The sequence below is a fragment of the Gopherus flavomarginatus genome, chromosome 3 (genome assembly GCF_025201925.1).
Source record: "Gopherus flavomarginatus isolate rGopFla2 chromosome 3, rGopFla2.mat.asm, whole genome shotgun sequence".
Classification (NCBI taxonomy): Eukaryota; Metazoa; Chordata; order Testudines; family Testudinidae; genus Gopherus; species Gopherus flavomarginatus.
Genome location: NC_066619.1, coordinates 113901648 through 113924052, shown reverse-complemented (window position 1 = coordinate 113924052; position 22405 = coordinate 113901648). Strand labels below are relative to the sequence as shown.

At 43.6% G+C, this 22405-nt stretch overlaps 1 protein-coding gene across 3 annotated transcripts in view; it reads right to left on the bottom strand.

The window, feature by feature from the left end:
• Positions 1-20228, bottom strand: part of MTAP (methylthioadenosine phosphorylase) — a 63978-nt gene extending 43750 nt beyond the window's left edge. The window contains exons 1-2 of one of the 3 annotated variants that reach the window (XM_050943235.1): positions 20116-20228; positions 10747-10833 (exon numbers count right to left, since the gene is read on the bottom strand). In XM_050943235.1, the coding sequence (XP_050799192.1) occupies positions 10747-10833; positions 20116-20148 (120 nt within the window). In that variant the 5' untranslated portion in view covers positions 20149-20228. Of the gene's footprint in view, positions 1-10746; positions 10834-17866; positions 17991-20115 lie in introns of those variants that run through there. The other 2 variants (XM_050943232.1, XM_050943233.1) reach the window with 2 other exon arrangements.
• Positions 20229-22405: the final 2177 nt, after the last annotated feature.

Here is a 22405-nt window from a genome sequence, read left to right as displayed (position 1 = left end):
TTTCCCTGGTGTTAAGCAGACTGAAGTGTCTGTATACGAATCCTCAAAACTTGTTTAATGTTAGATAGTGACTGCGTTATGTTAACACCTTTAGCTCGTTTATTTCATCTGCAGTAATACAACAGGGCACTGGGTGGGGGGAAAAAAGAGAGCAGAGGAAGCTTAGAGGGGTGGGCTAGAAAGGTGGGGGAGTCTTGGCTGGAAATATAGGACTTTACCTGGGCATCAGGCAGCTTCTGTACCAATTCATCATTGTTCTAAGGCTTCACATTACTGGTTTCCCTCCAGTTGCCTCTGAGCCAGGGAGCTCTGCAAGTGCCACTCTGGAGAGTCTTTCCCATAGATCTCCTCTTGCCCTGGTCCTTGGACTCACAACTCCTTTCTCTTGGTTAAGGGATTCCACAGCCCTCCTTCATGGGGTTTTGCCATGATTCAATCAGGCTTCCGCAGCCCCACCAGTATCTGGGTTCCAGCCCCATTCCACAGAGCCTGCCACGATCCTTGGACTCACACATTCCGTCCTCTTGATTCTGGGGCCCCACAACTACCCTTCTTGGCGCTGTTGTATGATTCAGGCAGCCTTCCTCAACCCACCAGAGCACGTCTTTCCTAACTCAGTGCTCCCCTGTAATTCAGCTGTCTCCACTCTCCTTCTTAAATCTTCTTAAAAGTCACCTAAGAGCTGGGTTTTATGTTAAGGAGGTAGCTACCTGACCAACATCTGGCATCCATTACTCAGCAAGTCTGCTGCTCGCTTGAATACCTGTTTGCTTAAAGGAGCGCATGCACTGGGACAGGGGTTGGCGGGCCCCAGGTTCCAGTACCCCTTAAAGAGGACAGACCACCCTGTTACAGTGTACCACTGCCAACAAACTCACCAATCATGGTTGTGGAACCTCTGCTGTTGATAAGTCACCTGCAGTTTCCTTCTCCTCTTCCATTCACTCTGACCATGAAATTGATTACCCTACACTACTGTACTACAAAACATAATTTTCATATTTCCTTATGCTATGGTGGACTGCTTTTCACAATGGCAGTCATGAGGTTAAACAGTGAAAAATTAGAATGGCAGCTCCTCAGAGATTCTGAAAACCAGGCCCTAAATTGGTGCATAGCTTCATTTCCACTAAAGTTTAAGCCACCTTCTTCATTGCCAGTCATTCCATTCTCACCCTGGGTCTTAGAACCAAAATACACATTTACAAAATCTTTTAACTTTACTTCTTTCTTGATCATAACTACTAATTAATTAACTATCTTCCAAGTGTTTAAAAATGTCCATCTATGCAATTTTAGGAATGCTATGATGTCTAATACTTGCCATAGAAACACTATTTGTAGTTTAATGCTAAGTACAATACCTCAGTTGTCATTTGATTTTATATCTGGTGTTTTATTCTCATTACGTGGTCTCTTCAAGTGCTATTTTATTGGACTATGTATCATGCTTGAAATTCTGCCAGATATGGAATCACAATGCTTTTAGAACAAGGGAATTGCCCAGAGGATTTATTTTTAGAACAGTATCATATCCTGATTTTTTAAAAAGTCCCTATTTAATTTTAACCTACTGACATTTGAAACATCTCATTAGTCTTGCTATTTCCCTTATCAAATGCTTACTTGCTGTTCTCAGCCAAATGTGGCTTTGGGAGACCAAAGTTTCCTTAGGGATTAGCACAAAGAAAACCCTTATTGTCTAGTTACCAAGGGATTTTGTTCTTACAACATTCCAAAGCACAACTCACTACACAGCTAATGTTTTTCAATTTATGAAGTATCACAGCAAATTTGCTGTGTAACCTAAAATCATCCATAACATAGCTCAGAGCTAACACTGCAGGATAATAAAATAATGTGCGTGTTTAAAGCCACAGTTAATAAGAGCTACTGAAACTGAATACCTCAGACCTGAAGAAAAATTAGAGAAGAACAGTAGATTGATGCATTAGTTCTTTCACATTGCAAAGTACAGATTCAAGTGTTTTTGGAATTATAAATAAAATGATTTTGGTGGTCTCAACCTAGATGCTATTAGACATTTTTCCACACCACCATATTTTGGTATACTTTGCAGTCTGAAGCTTGATGGGGGAAATGCAGGGATCCCTATAATGGCATAGCAGTAGTGCAGCAGGTCAGATTTCAAAGTTGCAAGGCCAATCCATTCAATTCTCAATTTCCTTCACTATGGTACAATTTCCTTCTATATGCTTATGAGAAAACATCAAAATGCACATTTAATAATAATGACTGCTTTCACAGTGCTGGATTCTACAGAACACATTTAGGTTTCGCCAGGAGAACGTCTGTTTCTCATAACATAAAACTGAGAGGGGACATGATAAGTTTTCAAGTGAATAAAAGGTTGTTATAGGGGGAGGGGAGGCAGAAAAATTGTTCTCATTAACGTCTGAGGATAGGACAAGAAGCTATGGGCTTAAATTGCAGCAAGGGAGGTTTAGGTTGGACGTTAGGAAAAACTTCCTGTCAGGGTAGTTAAGCACTGGAATAAATTGCCTAGGGAGGTTGTGGAATCTCCATCATTGGGCATTTTTAAGAGCAGATTAGACAAATACCTGTCAGGAATGGTCTAGATAATTAGTCCTGCCATGAGTGCAGGGAACTGGACTAGATGACCTCTCAGGGTCCCTTCCAGTCCTACAATTCTATAATAGGAACAGCAGTCCTGGGGAACACGAGGAAAAAGAAAACTAAAGAGAAAACCAGAACTATGAACATTTTGGCCTTGGGTACACTGGCGCTTTACAGCGCTGCAACTTTCTAGCTCAGGGGTGTGAAAAAAAACACACCCCTGAGCGCAGCAAGTTACAGCGCTGCAAAGCGCCAGTGTAAACAGTGCCCCAGCGCTGGAAGCATGGCTCCCAGCACTGCAAGCTAATCCCCACGAGGAGGTGGAGTACCTGCAGCGCTGGGAGAGCTCTCTCCCAGCGCTGGCGCTGCGACCACACTCGCACTTCAAAGTGCTGCCGCGGGAGCGCTCCCACAGCAGCGCTTTGGAGTTTTGAGTGTAGCCAAGCCCTTTGTTGCTAATGACAAGCATTCTTACACCATCATATGACAGCTTAATATTAACAAGTTGCAGGATGAACTATTGTGGGTGAGAAAGGGGTGATGGGAGTGTTTGTAAAGCACAAGGGGCTGGCTTCCTGGAGACAGAATTTCAACCTCTTTCAGAAGATTGGAGCATTGCTAGTATATTGCTCACTAAGGAATTGTCTACATGTACAGCGCTGCAGCCGCGCAGCTGTAGTACTTAGAGAAGATATGCCGATGAGAGAGCTGCTTCCATTGGCATAGGTACTCCACGTCCCTGAGAGGCAGTAGCTATGTCGACGAGAGAAGCCTGTCCACACCCGAGTGTTGTAGTTACACCAACGTAAGTTGGATGTGTAGATCCAGCCTAAGTGTAGACAAGGGCTCGGTAACACTGCTATTTCAGTGTGCAATTACCCCAGTGGCAATAGGATATAGTTTTAGTTGTAGAGTTAATACTAAACTTTCTAAAAAACCATCTGTAGTAAAGATCTAATAAAATACTCTTTCAATGAAAGACCTAATGAAAGCTTCTCAAGCATTAGTGTATGTAATGACAGAAAAACATTACCTACAGATTCACATTACGGTTAGATGTTAGGTTGCGTGTGTGTGTTCTCCCCATGTGCTGTCCCAGCTCTGTGCAGACAGCCAGCATAGCAGACCTCAAGCAAAGCGCCCAAAGACCACAAGACCCATATGGTACGAAGGCGCCAGGTTTATTGTTGACAAAGTACAGTACTAGCACCTGGCAGACTCTACAAGGATGCTAAGACAGGTATGCCCGTGACAATCAACACACAGCTCAGTGAATGGCCTGACCTTCCTTCCCCTCTCAGCTGGACAAAGGTAATCCCTCTGAGATACATCTTTATACCCTGATATAAACAAGTTAGTACTGCCCCTCTGACATAGTTAATCACTGCCCCCTGACGTGGCTAGTTACCACCTTGTACACGTTAGTTTGAATAAAACATCCCTATTACGTACTGTCATCCTAGCCTTATCTTTTAGGCAGGGTCAGTGTGTTCCTGTTACCCTTGGGGAATGTTTTTGTACCATCCTTGATATCGGGATGTGTTTGTGTGAGTACTCTGTGCTTAGCACTTCTTAGGAATGTGTCTTTCTGCAATATTAGCCCCGTTCTTGCCAGATTCTGTGAGCAGATCCTGCCTCATATCAGGCCTCTGATACAAGGGCTTATGTCTCAGGCTCTCTTCCTACTACACACATTACCTAATGTTCTAAAGCAGAGAAGGAAACAAGGAATAAAACAGCATATTAGGTAATGTGAATTTGTTACTAATGGTTTTCTGTCATTATGCGTATTTTTAAAATTATATTTAAATACAGTACAGTATATTCCTGTTTGTCCAAATCCTATTATCTGAACCTCTCCGCATTATCCAACCTCATGTATCTCATGATGGGGGACAAGAAAGGGAATCCGATAATAGAGCGGAGACCATGGCCAGGACTATGAGGAAGAGGACATGTTCCTGGTTGCAGGGGAAGCCATCCTACTGCGGAACGGCTCCTGTGACAGTACAGGGAACCGTCCACACCACCACTGTCATGAGAGTGAGTGAGCAGGGCCGTGACAGCAGAGCTGTAGAGGGCTACCTATCTAGGCAGGCACAAAGCGAAGAGAAGGCTGCAGCCCTGGTGGGGCAGAGCACAGACAGCCAGGACTGCGAGGAGGATGAGAATGAGTCCCCAGATGCAGCGAAGGCCACCCTGCTTCTGAATGGCTCCTGCCCTCTTATTAGTCAAACTCTATGTTATCCAAATAAGATCTATGCCCCCACCTACTAATCAGATAATTGAGAGTATGCTATATATGGTAATGGTTGAGAAGCTCCTTAATCCTGCGAGTATTCTCACTGAAGTCAAAGGGAGCACGCATAAGATTTCATTTTTTTCTTCAACAATTATGTGAGGACTCCCTTTGACTTCAATGAAAATTCTCACATGATTAAGGACTACTTCTATACAGGTTTGCAGGATCAGGCTTTCACAATGGAACATCTCCAGTGTAAATCCACAGAGAAAGCAGCATGGAGAAGAGAAAGATCAAGAACATGATGTTCACACGCACAGAGTGAAAAAACAAGCAGGTAAACACATTAAAAGGACAATGTATGTATATTTTCAACAAATGCCCCAAAATCCTAACTCCACGCTATCAGTAAGATGAAGCACTGTGTATAGAAAATATAAAAATAAGAGCAGAATCCTCTAAAATAGAGCTCTTTGAAAGAACTGGACAATGATACCTTCATTTAAATATTCTCCAAGTTCATTAATCAAACGATGCACCAGCTTCAGTGGAGGTGGAAAGGGAGGTTAATTCTATCTCATATGACCTAATTTTGCTTTAATAAAAACAAAAAGCTTATCTACAGAACAAAAGATGCCTTGATTGTGAACCTATGCCAGCATACTCACAACTGACAAGAATAACTGGAGAGCATTAAAATTTGCTTGCTGTTGAAGATTTTACATTTCCTTTGCAAAAACAGTTTTAGAATTGAGTCATGTTCTTCAGGAAATGTCCTCTGAACAGAGGTTTTAATGTAATAGTAGTTTTGGAGTCCAGTGATAAGGAGAAATACTGGCTGCAGCTAACCAAGGGTCAATGCTCTGAATCCACAGTGCTCCCAACTCCTTCTAACTTCAGTGGGTGTGCCCAACATCTTTGAGGAGTAGGTGCTAATGGGGATAAAGCAGTGCCAATCACTCACAGAATATTTTCCACCCCCAGAGGGGAAACAGATCTGGGGTATTGATGGCAAATTCCTGTCTTTAAAACCAAGCACAATTTGTAGATATTTCAAGTCATTTGTGGGATCATGCCAGTACAATCAGAGAACTGAAAAACGCTCATGATGTTTTGTATAGTCACATTTTCCAGGTTCCTTCTGAAGCTCACATTACCCTTAGGTATGAAGAAGGGTTTATTAAATGAAGAAAGCAATCTATCCAGTAGGGCAGCGGGGGAGGTAGGGAAGGGGACGAAGGTGGCTCAGGTAACTCCTTTTAACACACACCCTACTAAGCTGCTCCTTGTCATGCTCCCTACACTAAATGAACAGCAGTAAAAATATACTTGTTCTGTTGCAGCCAAAAGGCAGGGCTTGCAAGAAACATCGAAAGTTTCAGAGAGGTCTTCTGTTCTGGCAGTACGTTAAGATGAGTTGCCAAGGAAGCTTTAAAACATGGGACTGTGCTCTTTTTGCTTCTTTAGGATGTGAAAAGCTGGAACAAATTTTTTTTTTAAAGTTGTTTCTTTGCTTGTTTTTTACGTTAAAAGTACCGGGACTACTGACTCTGATCTTCCATGGTTTTGCTAGAAGGTCTGTTGGAGGACTCAGGAGTATACTGGAAGCACTCTTACACATTAACTGAATCATTATGGTGTTAAGTCTTTAACAAATGTATCCTTTCATCCATGTGCTTATTAGGAGAGAGAACTAAACGAAAGTGTTAACAAACCCACAAAGTTCTGAACAGTTCAATTAGAAATCCCTTTACCTCTCAATTGCTCAGACTGATATTCTACTATTTCACTACAGTAACTCCACACTTAACGTCCCCACCGTTAATGCTGTTTCGTTATTAGGTCGCTGACCTATTAGAGAACATGCTCCTTTAAAGTCCTGCAATGTTCCCTTATAACATTATTTTGCTCCCTCTGCTCCACCGGCCCAGGGCTCCTGCCGGGGAGCGGGCAAGCCCCCGCACCCTGATCCTGCTCTCCAGCTGGAATGCAGGGCAGGTGGAGCGGGGCAAGCCCCCGTGTCCCCACCCCGCCCCAGAGCAGGAGTGCCAGGTAGGCGGAATGGGGCAAGCCCCCAAGCTCCCTCACTGCTCCCTGGCTGGAACGCCTGGCAGGCCGAGCAGGGCAAGCACCCATGCCCCGCTACGCCCCTGCCTCAACCAAGCTTCACAATCATCAGTGAGTACAATATTAAATTGTTTAAAATTATTTTTAAAACTTCTACTGAATATGTATATAACATCTTTTGTCAGGCGAAAAGGATTTCCCTGGAACCTACAGCCCCTTTCCCTCCCCCCATTTACATTAATTCTTATGGGGAAATTGGATTTGCTTAACATCATTTTGCTTGAAGTTGCATTTTCCAAGAACATAACTAGGACGTTAAGTTAGGAGTTACTGTATTTCTTCACAGCATTCCAGAGTAGACAGGCCCTGACTTGCCAATATAAAAAATAAACATAAAAACCAAACAAACAAACCCTCCTCATCTTTTACACAAAATTGTCAAATAAACTCAAAACTTCCAGGCCTCCTTTAAACATCCTCATGAACAAACAAATAAATCTAACAAGTCAAAACAAGGGGGAAAAAAAGATTTATTCACCCACTAATGAAAACTAAGTAATGTAGGGCCTGCTTCTACTTTGCTTGAGTGAATGGACTTCACCCAATGATTTCATTTTTCACTCTTCTATTTCATGGTCCCAATCCTACAACTGACTGCACGCGACAGGACTAAGTCTCAAATCTTACGCTAAGGCACCAATCCTGCAAACTGTTCCATTTTGGTAGTTATGGCACTGGCATGGATCCCAACTGATGTCAATGGGGATCTCTGCAGGTGCAAAGGTCCACCTGCATGGAACATCTTGCAGGATCAGGGCCTATATTAATATGCCACACTAACACAACTACAGTTATCTCTAACTCACTTTTAGATTTGCACTACCCCATGCTAAATTTAAAAAAATATGTAAAAAACAAAGGGCAAAATGAACTTTTATAAATTGTCTAATTTTAAGTTTAAAATCCACAAGTTTCTTAGTTATATCAGATTCAACGCTCAGGATTTTTCTCTCGAGTTTAATTTTGGTTCTAATGTGTTTCCTCCTAGATTTGTTGCCCTATGTAATAAAAATGAAATGTCAAAGCTTTTGTTTTCTCCTTTTAAAACATGACTTTACCGTGTTACAATGCATATACAGTACATTTTGCTGTTATGACTAAAGAGTTCAGAAAAGAAAATGGCTGAATTCTGCCTTATCGTTTCCTAATGCTTAAATAAAAAAGTCGATTCATTGCTTGTAGAAGACGCAAGACTAAGAGTTTTAAAGTCCACCTCATTTACTCACAAAGGCCTGATCCTGCCAAGTGACACACCTGCACAGAAGGCCAATGATTTCAGTGAGATTGAGCACAGGTTTTAGGGATCCTGCAGGATCTGAGCCATATAAATACAGCAACAGTATAAGCTTCCCTACACTGTCCTGCCAATGTACTTCAAACTGTGATCTGAAGACCTTTCCAAGGGCAAGAGGACAGTTAAATCTTCCATGTGAATAAAGCCCCAGAATTATATGCTGAGACTGCCAATAAAAAGGTGTCAATTGCAATGGTAATTATCCAATACGCACAATTTTCACTAAGAACGTTACTAAAACCAGCAGCTAATCATATAGAGGAAATGTCAGATGGCAACTATTTTTTTGTTTTGTTGCTATTCTAGCCTGGATTCAAGACAGTGTCTTACAGGTGAAAGGATCTCTGTTTTATATGAGATTCTTGTTTTAGTTTTTTGGAGAAGGGTGGGGAAGATGGAGGGGTGCAAGTGAATAAGTCCCCTTCATCCTCTCCCCAGTACTCCTGCAGATTTTACAGGGTGGTTGGAAATTCAAATATCTACCTCTAATTCAGCTCTTCCCTTACCTTATTACTTCCCCACCATGGCCAATCGCCACTGTCCACATATACTCCATTCTCCCCGTGTCCCCTACACTCACAAAGTCTTCCCCAACACCATTTTGGTTGGAGGTGGGGTTCTCCTTCCATATCTTGGACCCTACAGGGTAGTGCTGAACCCCATGAAAAAGATATACAGGATTCAGGTTTCCACAGAAGTTCCTCTCCATAAAATAACTGTTATTGCCACTTATCATATGTCTTATGAACTGTACTGGTATAAGATGGTAAACATACAGGAAAATATCACATGGTTGGTTGTTCTGAATAGTGCTCAGTTTCCTCTTCTGCAGATATTATGGAAAATTTAAGTTTACTTTCCAGTTTTGTTATACACTACTTACATGAGGTCACTTACTCTCTCTGCCTCAGTTCCCCATCTGTAAAAAGGGAATAACAACACTCCTTTTCTTCCATCCTGGTCTATTTAAATTGCAAGCTCTTTGGGGCAGGGATTGTCTCTTACTATGTGTTGGCACTACAGGTATACACAGTTGGCTAAACAAACAGACCTAGGGTGAGATCCTCACCCCAGCTCCAGCCACTTTTGCTTGGTAAAAGGGCTGGAGTAACATAAAGCCTCTGAAAGCCCAGAAGCTGGCTGGTAGTGAATTCCTCCCTGCACAGGACCAGCAAAAGACAGCCATAAAGCTGTCTCCCAAAGATCCCTTATAAATTTTGGTGTAGGGGGAGTACCTGGGTGGGGTAATGATAGCAGCATGTAATACTGCAGAGACTTTAAGTAGTGCTGGGGCCCATAGCCTGCCAAGTAAGGCTGCCAGGGCTGTCTAAATTATGCAAGAGTCTGTGGCGCAGCCAGAATTGGAAAGGTGCAAAGGTATCTTAAAACCACCATATCCCTGCAGCATGGGGCATGGGTCACTTGCTGGAGGATTCTCTGCAGCTTGAGGTCTTCAAACCACAATTTGAGGACTTCAATAACTCAGACATAGGTTAGGGGTTTGTTATAGAAGTGGATGGGCGAGATTCTGTGGCCTGCATTGTGCAGGAGGTCAGACTAGATGATCATAATGGTCCCTTCTGACCTTAAAGTCTATGAGTCTATATCCCACCTCGGGGCTGTGGATTCTTCATTGTGCTTATCTCGTCATATTTAAAGAACAGTGGATGTGGGGGAGGATGGCTTGTATTCTCTTCCACACTTGGTTGTCATTATAACACCTTGCCTCTCGCAGTCATTATAAGTTGACTGTGATACAGTGTACAAACCCCGTACTGGGCCCGACGGGGTTAAAGGACAATACTGGGCCCAGGTATCTCCACCTCTCCCGACCTGCAGAGCATCCTCCAACTGCAGAGGAGGCTTAAAAGGGAGCAACTTAGCTCAGAAGGGGGAATTGGGTAGGGAGACAAACTTGCCTCGAAGGCTCCTGGACAAGGGTGCTGACAAAACCTCCCTATGGGGAAGAGGGCTGCACGCTGTGCCCAGTTGGGGCTGAAGGTTTAGCTGTCTTTTCTACCGATATCTCAGGTTGTTCTTGGAGCTGTAAGGAGAGATGGAGGGACCCAGGAAGGGTAACTCCAAAGAGACTCCAAGATGCCAGACACTACCTGACTCTTATAGGCCCTAGGTCGGAGCCTGATGGAGTGGGAAGGCCCAGGCTGCCCTACCAACTCCTTCTGCTGCAGATGAGGCATAAGCCTCATGGTAAGGAGAGGGCAAGATGATGCTAAGCCCACACATGGTTGAGGAACTGGACTGAAAAGCTGTCCGAGGTGAGGCGAGGCTGGATGCTGGGTGCACTACCACCTGACCCTCAGAGGACTCTATTATACCGACCAATACTCGGCACTCTATTGTGCGCAGTGTCTCCTCCGTACCTCCATTTACACAAAGGCTGAAAAACTTACCATAAAGCACACAAGTAACACTCTCTTTAAAAAAAAAAAATCTTAGCAAGTCATAAGAAAAATATTATACAGACCTTGCCGTAAGGAGTATCCACATATTTTTCTGTTCTTCCTTCCAAGATGTCAGGATCGTCCAGACCAGTTCCACCAATAATTCCAATCTTACAAACAAACAAAAGTAAGTATTAGAGATCTAGAGATTACACTGCATTTTAAATCTGACAGTGACACTAACCCTGGATTTCTAGCCAGCTACACAATTTATTTTCTGATTCATCTTTGCTTGAGATGGGCCCAGAACCATGGATCCAAAAAGCACCATTATAGCTACAGCTCAAGTTTCTCATGAAGACTTGCAAACGTAGTTGTACCAACTCACGTTAGACCATATTTCATTTAATTTTCCCAAGTACAAAGGCTTGACTAGCACTCTCCAGTTCAGAGAGACACCAAATTTAGAAGTTATCAAACAGCACAAAGAAAGAGTTGCTGATTAACCATTTATCCCCACTGTGAAAGTAAATATTGGTGTTAACTGGCAAACTTGATAACTGATGCCAAAGAGATCAGCACAACCTATGCTGTAATCAAGGCTGTACCACAGATAGTATTCAGATGAAACTGTGGTACACCTTTTCTGCAATGGGAAGAACAAGGACAAAGACTCAGTACCTCTGGTCACCAAGGACATAATGATCCCCAGAAATGCAACACCTGAACAGTCTTATTGATATCATTAACCCTGACTGCCATTAAGATATGGCTCATAAGCTTCTTCCTCTCCCAAGAGCAGTTGCTTCTAGATGCATGGGGAAGAGACAAAAAGGAAAGTGTGTTGGCACCTAGTTAGATTTGCCTGACATGAAGCTACTAGCTGAGAAGCTACTAATTTTCAGGCCATGTAGCATCCTTGAAAAAACATATTACTTAGCTGACTAAAGCCCCGGTTCAGCAAAGCACTCAGTTATCCAAACCTGCACAGTGCCCCACACCATTTTATCTGAGGTTAAATTGTGTAAGACATTCACGCTGAGCACACAGACTTTTATCCAGGATGGAGGCTGTCAACCAAAGAAGCCTTCCTTGCTTGCCTTCAATATGCATAGGAAAGATAGGCAGGATGGCAAGAGACCACCCTGGCTTAACCAGTAGAACTTCAATGATTTAAAAAATCAAAAAACAGTCCGACAAAAAGTGAAAACTAGGTCAAATTACAAAGGACGAATATAAACAAATAACACAAGTATGTAGGGACAAAATTAGAAAGGCCAAGGCACAAAATGAGATCAAACTAGCTAGAGACATAAAGGGTAACAAGAAAACATTCTACAAATACATTAGAAGCAAGAGGAAGATCAACGACAGGCCCGTTACTCAATGAGAGGGGAAAAATAATAACAGAAAATGTGGAAATGGCAGAGGTGCTTAATGACATCTATGCCTCTGCACTAATTTGTGCTACTTTAAAGGTGATCCTCAGACACAGGACTATTTCACCAACTCACACATAAAAAAGGAGACAGATCGAGACCATTAAATCCAGAGCTGGTCAAAAAATGTCCGAAGAAATGTTATTTCATTGGAAAATGTCAACTGATCAAAATGCTCTACTGAGTGTTGATTTGGATAAAAATGTAATTTAGAAAAATCTGAAACCAATTTATTTAAATTTTTTATTCTTGTAAAATGGCTTAACAAAATAATTATATTACAAATGACCTGTCAGAATACCAGAAATGAGCAAATCAAATACTAATTTCAAATGACCAATCACTATTTCATATACATTTTACATTCTTTAAATCCTAATCAGAATATTAAAGTATAAAATATTAAAATATATAAAAGCCATAACTGAAACAAACATGACCTAAAACAAAATTTTAATTCCAATTCAGAATGAATTTTCTTCTGAAATGCTGGAATTTCCCACAGAATAGAAATTCTAGTTTTGATCAGCTCAGCTGCCCAAATGAATTATGCATCCTTCTAGATTTAAGGAGCTATAGTCCAACTAACCCACTGGACCTACATAGACACCCTATTTTACAAGTTACTCAACCTTGCTTACCCAGAAGAATGCTGGAAAGGTACCTGAGAACACTTCCACTACACACAGAACCCCCTCTGGGACTTTATAGTTGCGGCACTGGACCTACTTTTGGGTTCAGAGTATTCTTTTTAAACCTTGTAACCTTCAAAGAGTGGTGCTTAATCATACCCGAAACGTAACAATGTGGTTTAGCATAACTCTGTATTTGTGTTATAAAAAGCTAATTCCTATATGTGGAGTTTGCTTTCCAACCAAGGCCCACAACAGCAATTATCCTTACAGTAGTACCAGCTCCCCCTGCTGCTAGCAAGCCAACTTAACACACGTACAAAGAAACACCATTTCTCTTCTTGGCTCTACCACCAGCCTGAGAAGCCCCAGGCCTCTACACAGAGTGTCTGATAGGGGAACAGTATTCACAGCCAGCTTAGCAGAATCTTCTGTTAGTGAAAGTATAAAGAACGTGAATTCATATTCTGCTGGGGATACAGGGTTTTTTTTTGGTTTTTTTAAAAAAAGCTTTGTTTTCTAGTGCAGTCTGCACAGAGTTAACAAGTTGCAGCACAGTACTAGCAACAAAGAGAGAATCTCCATTTAGTTTTAGCAAACGCTGACTTCTTCAATAAAGCAACATCCATAGAAATAAAGATTTTGTGCATATCCTCTTGTGTCAGTCAGAAAAGCAAAATGGTTAAACTGTCGGTGACACACATTCACAATGAATACTGAGGACAAACTGATTGATTATTGCATACTTCAATCCAACTGAGTTAGTGGTTTGAGCACCGGCCTGCTAAACCCAGGGTTGTGAGTTCAATCCTTGAGAGGGCCATTTGGGGAACTGGGGTAAAAATCTGGGGGATTTGTCCTGCTTTGAGCAGGGGGTTGGACTAGATGACCTCCTGAGGTCCCTTCCAACTCTATGATTCTAAGTTGTGCAGCCTTCACAACAAAATTAATAATACAATGAAAAAGAAATATACACTTCCAAGTTACACCTTCCTTTGGCTTCCCCGTGGAACCAGTCGTCTTTGTATCTTTTAGAGTCTGATCCAACTCCCACTTAAGTCAATGGGAGGTTTTCCACTGACTTCAATGGGAATTAGATTACGCTCTCCAGAGCAGTGGCTGTTTTTAATTGTGTGGTCCCCAAGCACACTGCTGGCACTTAAAGAAATAATTTCACCCTCTGTTACACACAGCAAAAACATTGCTTTTTTCAATTGGCAGTTACTGTTGCAATGTTTGTCTCAGTTTTAAGTGGAAGAACTCAAATCGTGCTGAGCTTTTAAAAACAAACAAAAAAACCCACATACACAACTCCCCCCATTTTTGTCCCCCCAATACCTTGTCAGTAATAAATGCATGTTATCTAAACTCTCAGAATGTTTTCTAGCTGTACAGCTAAGGATTTGTTGTATCTCTTAACAAGATAATAATAATAGAAAAGTACCAAGTGGAAATCCCAGTGACTTAAATCTAAACCAACAATCTGTCTCTTGCTCTCAATTTCTACAGCCCTATGTTTATAAAAACCCTACAGATGCCATGTCATTATATTGCAATTAGCTCATCAGGCATCTCTTTTCAATAAGCAAAGACTGTGGTCCTTGTTATGTGCCAAATACTTTTCCATGTGAAAGCCTGGTTCATGTCATCCCCTCTGCGGTAGTATTTAAACAGATTTTTCTTCTTTTGGCGCCACCTTGTGCTATATGTGTGTTATTGCAGGCAAACAACTAAATCCTTAATATAACCCAAAGAGGCAGACTAGGGAAGAAAAATAAATCACAATAATATTTGCTTATAATTTTTATAATAAGAATGGAGATTTTTGCTTTAGTGTTATTCACAGATCATGAGTACTTGGACAAATGCTGGTTTGTTCATGAAAAGAGTCCTGAATGCTATGATTATTTGCCTGAAAACTGTACCTGAAGTATTATGGGATATTTATTACTCAAGATTCTCCTGTTCCAAAGTTTCAGTCATCCTCATATTGGTCCCTTCTGACCTATGAGTCTATGAGTAGAAACAACATCAACAAGGCAATCAAAGGTGGGATTTGCAGGTCACGTAGACATACCAACACTAGCATTAATCTAACTAGTACACTAAAAATAGCAGAGATGACACTGGCATGGACTTCTGCAGGGGTGCAGGAACAATTTGTATTGTGGGGGTGCTGAGAGACATTGAACCCCACTGTAAATCCTGTATATAATGGAAACTACTTCAAGAAGGGTGGATAAAAATCAATGATATTTTTTATTTAAATTGGATTTTTTTGATAAAATGCTTTTTGAGGAAAAAAACCTATCTAAAGATAGTTTTAACTAAGATACTTTACAGCTCAAAGGTATCGCATCATGAAACAGGGATTATAAATTCTAATTCTATTGTATGAGACAATATATTCATGTAATGTTTAAGAAAAGTGTTGTAAATGAGTTCCAATAGTTAATGGATTGGGGATCCAATCTTATGGGGTTCCATAGGCTTCTGTACAGATTACTTAGGTTAATCTTTCTATCTCCTCTATGAGACTCAGTGCTCAGTTTAGAAGATACCATCAAAGATGCTGTGTTTTGCAGTTCTCAAACTGTGCATTTGTGTCTTCAGAGGTAACATGCTTGTTAACAGCAAAAATGTTTTTAAATAAATAAATACTATATAGAGGTGAGAAATAACAGATCTCAACTCTACTGTCCCTCTGCAAATTTGTGAACAATCCCTTACCTCTCTCTAAAAGTGCAAAGTTTCAAAAAGTTAAATGAATAGAAGATCGTTGGGGCGTACTGGATCTGGACAAGAAGAAGTCTGGAGATAAATGTGAGAAGTGAGGGATATACGCTTTTTTTGTTAAAATATTATATGTTTTCTGTTGAAGAAAAAAATCCAGAATACTTAACGTTGTTGTTTTAGTTAAATAAAACAATTTAAATGTCTGTCTGGTGATGTTCTCCTCCTAATATAGCCTGGCAAGAAAATCCTCCAAATATTAATGATTAACCTCTTGAATTGGAGATAGTTCACCTCCCAGTGATATCATAAATATCTGCTTCAATTACCTTTGGTAAATGAAATAACTGAACAATCATTCATTTTCTGATATAGCTGTAAAACTAATCTAAAAAGTTTTCAAAATAAATCACTGTTTAAAAATGTATAGTGTACATCTTCTAAAAATGAAGCCTACATCTATCTCTTGAGTTGTGAAGAATATTAAGGTTAAAACAACAAACAAGAATGCACTTTTATGTAGAAAACCATGATTAAATCGAGTCTTTCTGACTAGTGATTTAAATCAATTTCATTTAAATCAAATCCACCCTGACTTCAAATCAGGAGGTGCTGCACCACATCCCCCTTCATCTCTAGTTTCAGCACCTATGGACTTCTGCACAGACGTGCAACGTGAAAACATACTCATGTCCCTGCATGGGTTTATAGAGCCTGCACTGAAGCCAGCACTGCTGCATCTTCAGTGCTATTTTTAGCTGTACTAGCTGTTATGCCTGGGGGAATTCTGCACCGCTGCAAAATGCAGAATTTGATGTCCCCCCTGCAGAACTGGGGCTGTAGAGCTGCTGGTGGCCATTAGGGGCATTGCAGCTCGCAGAGCACTAGCCCGGTGGGGATGGAGGCTCTGCATGCTCTGCAGCCTTGCTTGATCCTCATCCACCCAGGGACGGCAGAAGGTCTAGGTGTTCCGGCTCTGGCAAAGGGTGAGGAAGGGCATCGTGTCCCCCCAGGGGATAGTAAAGAAGCTCATGGGAGTACAGGTCCTGGGAGAGGGGGGTGCAAGTGTCTGGGCTGAGGGTGCCTCGTAGCTGGGCTCTGGGGGGAGTAGAATGCAGTTGTCACTGGCTGGGCTCTGGGGAGAGGGAGGTTCAGGTGCCTCAGCTTTTGCGGTGCCCTGCAGCTGGGCTGTGGGGGGGAAGAGGTGTTGGCATCTGGGCTCTGGGGGTGCCCTGCAGCTGGGCTCTGGGTGGAGAGGGATCTGGAGCTGGAAGGTGCTCCATGGCTGGATTCTGGGGGGGAGGAGGTTCAGGTGTCTGGGCTCTGGAGGGGGGCCCACACAGCCCCCTCCAGTATGCCCCCAATTGTGTTTCTTTAACTCTCTACTCCTGGGGGAATCTTTTTTCATTGTTGTCTATATTGTTGACATACTTGCTGACAGGTATTTTGAAATAAGTTACCAAAATAATTGAAATTGGAGTGATTACACTGTGCTATTATTGACAAATAAAATATGCAGAATTTGGCAGAATTTCAAAATATTGTGGGCAGAATTTTTTAATTTCTTGGCATAGAATTTGCCCAGGAAGTATGTCTCGTGGTAGTATGTCTACACATGCTGCTATTGGACCTTTGACTGCAGCATAGACATATCCTTATGGGACCAATCACAAACCACGATCCTAACATAAGTTGGAAATTGTTCACATACTCTTCAGTGTTCGCTGAATTTTGTAACTCATACAAATCAGGACAGAAATTGTGAAATGTTTTTATTATTCATTGAAATTCTAAAAAAAATGAATAAAGAGGGTTAATAATCAAGTTGTTTTTAACTGGGAACCACATATCTGCCAACATAACTGCAGCCCAGAATATAAGATTGAGGATAATTTCCGCAGAGTGTGCTTTTCAACCTGAATTGTTCTATCCAGTAAAATGATAAACTTTGTAATTAAAGAGAACAATGCAAACTGGAGATATGGGGTTCTTCACCATATTATCAGCTGGCTGGTGAAACTGGACGATGTCTGTAGAACTTGGGCTTCCTCCTCAGTTTTCAATACTAATTTTTTGTCTAGCCAGAATATCTCTCTGTAACCCCTCTCATTTAGCAATATGAGCTGGGCAGGGTGACTGAGACTCCCTGGTTGAGAATCCACAATACAGACAAACTGTTCTTTTCCCTAACTGATCTTACTCTTACGCCTTGCCTCCTCCCAAAACAGAATCAATGTGACACCACTTTTTATTTTCTGCTTTAAAAATCACAGCAAAACTTAGTTCCACTAATAGAAAATAGATTCTATTTCTAAATTTCTAGTAACAAAAAAAATCACAGATGCAATGGGATTTGAACACACTCTCTTTGTAATATAAAGCTGACAATTTAAACTCACAGGTAGATGTCAGAGGGGTGGCTTTGCTATGATGCTGTTTGAGGAGCTGGAGCTACCATCACAGCCCACAGAGAACTTTCATCTCTGGGAATGCCACCAATCCAGGGAAGGTCTTGTGTCAGGCTGTAGGAATGAGGAGCAGGCTGTCATCATTACAGTAGTGGCCATTACTGGGGGAAAGGTATGCCCCCCAACCTATCCATGGTGTTGGGGGAATATGAGAGTGCGTAGGGATTTGGGGGATGGTTGCAGATGGAACAATGGAGATTGGCGAATAGGAGGATAACCTAGTGCACTATGGGAGGGAATGAATCTTAGAGGCATGGGCCAGCACCCTTACCTATCCTTTGGCAACAACTGGAAGCCACTGCAGAGAGCTAAGGAAGAGTGCTTCACAGTGGGGAGGGGCAATGAAGAGTCAGAGTAAGTTTGCTGCAAAGAGAAGATACACTAACTAGGAGCTGGGGGAATCACCATCCCTCTCTCCTTGTGCCACAGCTGTGCTAACCATGCTTGGGGACAGGTTTCAGCCTCCCAGGCAGGTAGTTCTCTCTAAAAGAGCCAGCAAAGGCTCATTAAAGCAGCTGCACCTCTGAGATGAGGAACTGACAGTTAAAAGCCAGTTGTTTACCTGCAACCACTATTTTTGACAGGTGGGTGCAGATATATATTCCACTCAGGTGTGCATGCACCCAAGGGGAATACACAGCTGTGACCACTTGAAGAAGAGACACCACATCAGCTCCAGCACTGGACTTCATGCTTCCCTTCCACAAGCCAGTCCGGCTGTTCTTCTTTCTCTTCCTGTTTCCCAGCTCCTGGGGCTGGTCAGATGAGGCTGGAGTTAGGCAAAACAGCAGTTGGGCCTAGTGGCAGCATGGAACCATAGAGTTTACTGATGCAGCAAGTCCTGCTTTCCTAGACCTTTCTGTGGGTTGTCATGGACACAGCTGCTCAGATAGTACCTCAATGGACAGATATTCCTGTGAGGGAGACTAGGCCTACCCCGACCACGGAAAAGACAAATGGGGCAAGGCAAACTGGGATACCCCAAATTAGCTTCCCTTCTCTCTCAAGTCAGGGAAAATTTCTTGTCTACACATTGACCTCAAGAACCGGAGGGAGCTTCTTCCAGTCCTTGTTTCCCAGGTCCAAAAAGTTTGTCCTACAGAGGGGTGCAAAGGGCTACGTGTAACAGCTTTAACTATGGTGCCTCCGTCATTGGTGCGTATTAGAGTGACCCCATCGTACAGGCTATAGTACAAACATAAAACAGAAGGGAGCCCCTGCCCCCAAAGAGTTTACAATCTTAACGCCTAAATTAATGCTAAATCAGTATTAACAGAGTCAATTATCACAGGAGCTGGAGGAAAGTGGACCCTTGCAGTGGAGCTCCCAGGGAGGGGGCACAGAGCAAGATCCATATGCAGGATCATTTACAATTTTCAGAAAGTGGGGCAAGTGAAGACAGGATTAGAACACAATTCTGCAGGGCCCACAGCCTTCACTATAGCATTCGGTACTATACATGGAGTGGGTGAGGAACAAATCCCCAAAGCAGCAGGCAGTTAACAAATCAATACCTGCCAAACCTGCAGTAAACAAGACACTGATCTAGTTAATAATTATGCTTTTACCCACTGTTTGACCAGAGCCCAGAAATAGCTTTAGGTAGAGCACAGGATTCTTAGTGCGAGGACAGTGTCTAACTTTTCCCTTTAAAGGTTGGATTCTGACACCCAGAGTTGTTGCGCTGCCATGCTCCGCTGCTGCTGGTTATCTGGCTGAAGCTGCAGCACCCTGTGAATCTTTATGGCAACTGTAAATGAACGCAGCGCCCTGCCTCCCCGCCACACTGGAAAAGAAAACCCTAGAAAGAGACTTTTATTAGACAAGAACACACGTTGGAGGCCTCCACATGTCCGCACTGAGCCCACTGGGGGGTGCCCTGTAACACGAGCAGCAGAGCCCTGCCAGGCGGGCGGGGGCAGAAGGGTGGGCAGAGAAGGGCGCTGCTCCCCCCGAGCCCATGTGCCCCGCACCCCGGCGGGGCGGCGCAGGCAGGAGCCTGCCACATGCACCCAGCAGCAGAGGCACCTCCCTCGGAGCCCACGTGCGCCAGCCTGACGAGTCCGCACCCCGCGGCGGCCGCCAGGGGGGCAGGAGCTCCCGGGGGGCAGAAGCTGAGCGGGGGGAGGGGGGATCTCCCCTCCGCCGGGGCCCTGGCGGGAGCCCGCAGCGCCTCTTACCTTCACGGTCGGGGCGGCCGCAGCTGCAGCCATGTTCGCTGGAGGAAGGACGAGGAGGCGGGCCCGGCTCGGCCCGGCCCTGCCCTCCCAGGCTAGCGCGGCCGGGGCTGCAATCGGCGGAACGAGCCCCGCCCCCTGCTGCGAGGAGGCAGCCGCAGCCTCTGGGCAGCACCGCCCCTCAGTCTGCGCTAGCACGGAGCTAGCCGCTGTCTGGCGCAGGGTGCGGGGCTGGCCCGATGGGGTGGCTGCAGCCTGGTAGGCGTGGACGCAAGGCCGCCACCCAGGCTACCAGCGCGCAGCCCTCAGGGCTTCCCACCCTGGCCACGTGCTTCCCCCTGGGGCCAGGGGAGCCCGCCGGCTGCTCCCCAGTGGAGCGCTGTGAAAACCTGCCCCTGGCAATCTAGCTGCTTCCCCAGAGCGAGCAGACGCAGGCTGGCCTCGGGCAGGGGCAGGAGTACAAAGCCCTAGCGTACAAAAGAGAGTCAGGCCTTCCCCCCCCCCCCCCCCCGTCAGGTTAGGTTAGGTTACACATTGAATTGTAAGGGAGTTTTTAAAAATCGCCTTCCGGTGTTGGGGTGATAAGCGTTCCTGTTTTCAAGCTTTTCTTCACAAGCATGAAGGCTACAAACTTACTGTTAAAAATTTTTTAAAAGAAAGCAACAAGCTGAAATTCTCACATAACAACCCAATTCCTGTACTTTCACAAAAGCACTAAATATCACAAGACTTTGAGCGTTGGCAACACTTGATATTTTCCAGGGGAGAAACAACACTGTCCTGAACAAATGCATCAGTCATCTTGATCTTATTCAAAGGGAAAAAGCATGAAACAGTTTTGTTATTATTCAGGACTGGACTGTTCCTCCCCTGGAAAATGTGTAAGGGAAGGGGGCCCTGTTCCATTTGGAGACAGATTCCAGAGAATAGATGTGTCACAGAATTACTATAAACATTGCAGTGTGCAGAACAAGCCAAGAAGATGCTGTGACATCACTGACATGAACTGGGACCATATAAATCATTGTTGCAACTAAGGTCCTGTAGTGGCACCAAATCTTGTATAAAGGGGGTCAAATAAGGTGTCTAAGACAAGGTTATGGCTATGGTTTGCTGGTTATAATTATGCTATCTGTGTGCATGTATCATTTTTGTATTTAAAATTTATCAGTGATGGCTCTATACTGTCTGTATTCCAAACTTATGCTATGCTTCTGGGTGACACCCCAAACAAATTGATGTCCGCTCTGTTTAGCCTGCTTGATGGCCCATTAAGGATCATCAGCTATACGACTGGCCCATTGAGAAGAGAGACACACCTTGTGACTCAGCAAGGCATGCAGGGACCTGCCTGTGGACAGGACTCTAAGGGTATGGCTATACTGCAGCGCTTTGAAGTTTCGAATGTGGTAGCAGTGCCAGCGCTGGGAGAGAGCTATCCCAGCACTGCACGTACTCCACATCCTCTACAGGTGTAGCTTGCAGCGCTGGGAGCCGCGCTCCCAGCACTGCAGCACTGATTACACTGAGGCTTTACAGCACTGTATCTTGCAGCACTCAGGGGGGTGTTTTTTTCACATCCCTGAGCGCAAAAGTTGCAGCGCTGTAAAGCGCCAATGTAGCCATGGCCCAAGGTTTTTCTATGCCATGTGCTGGATAGAGTGTCCTTGGGACAAAGAAAGCAGAGATCACATGGAAAGTGATTATAAAAGGCAGATGCCTCATCTCCATCTGGTCTTCAGTCCTGCTTCCTACCTCTGGAGGGACTTTGCTACAAACGGAAGCTCTACACAAAGGACTGATGACCCATCCCAGCTGTGGATGTACTGCAGAGACTTGATTTGAACCTGCAGCTTATTCCATCACTGCTACAAGCCTGAACCAAGAACTTTGCCATTACTGTATGGAATTGATTCCATGTAACCAATTCTAGCTCTCATCTATATCTTTTTTCCTTGTATGAATAAACCTTTAGATTTTAGATTCTAAAGGATAGGCCACAGCGTGATTTGTGGGTAAGATCTGATTTGTATATTGACCTGGATCTGGGGCTTGGTCCTTTGGGATCAAGAGAACCACTTTTCTTTCACGGGGGTGTTGGTTTTCATAACCGTTTGTCCCCATAATAATAAGTGGCACTGGTGGTGATACTGAGAAACTGGAGTGTGTAAGGGAATTGCTTGTGTGACTTGTAGTTAGCCAGTGGGGTAAAAGTCTTCTCTGTCTGGCTGGTTTGGTTTGCCTTAGAGGTGGAAAATCCCCAGCCTTGGGCTGTAACTGCCCTGCTTTAAGC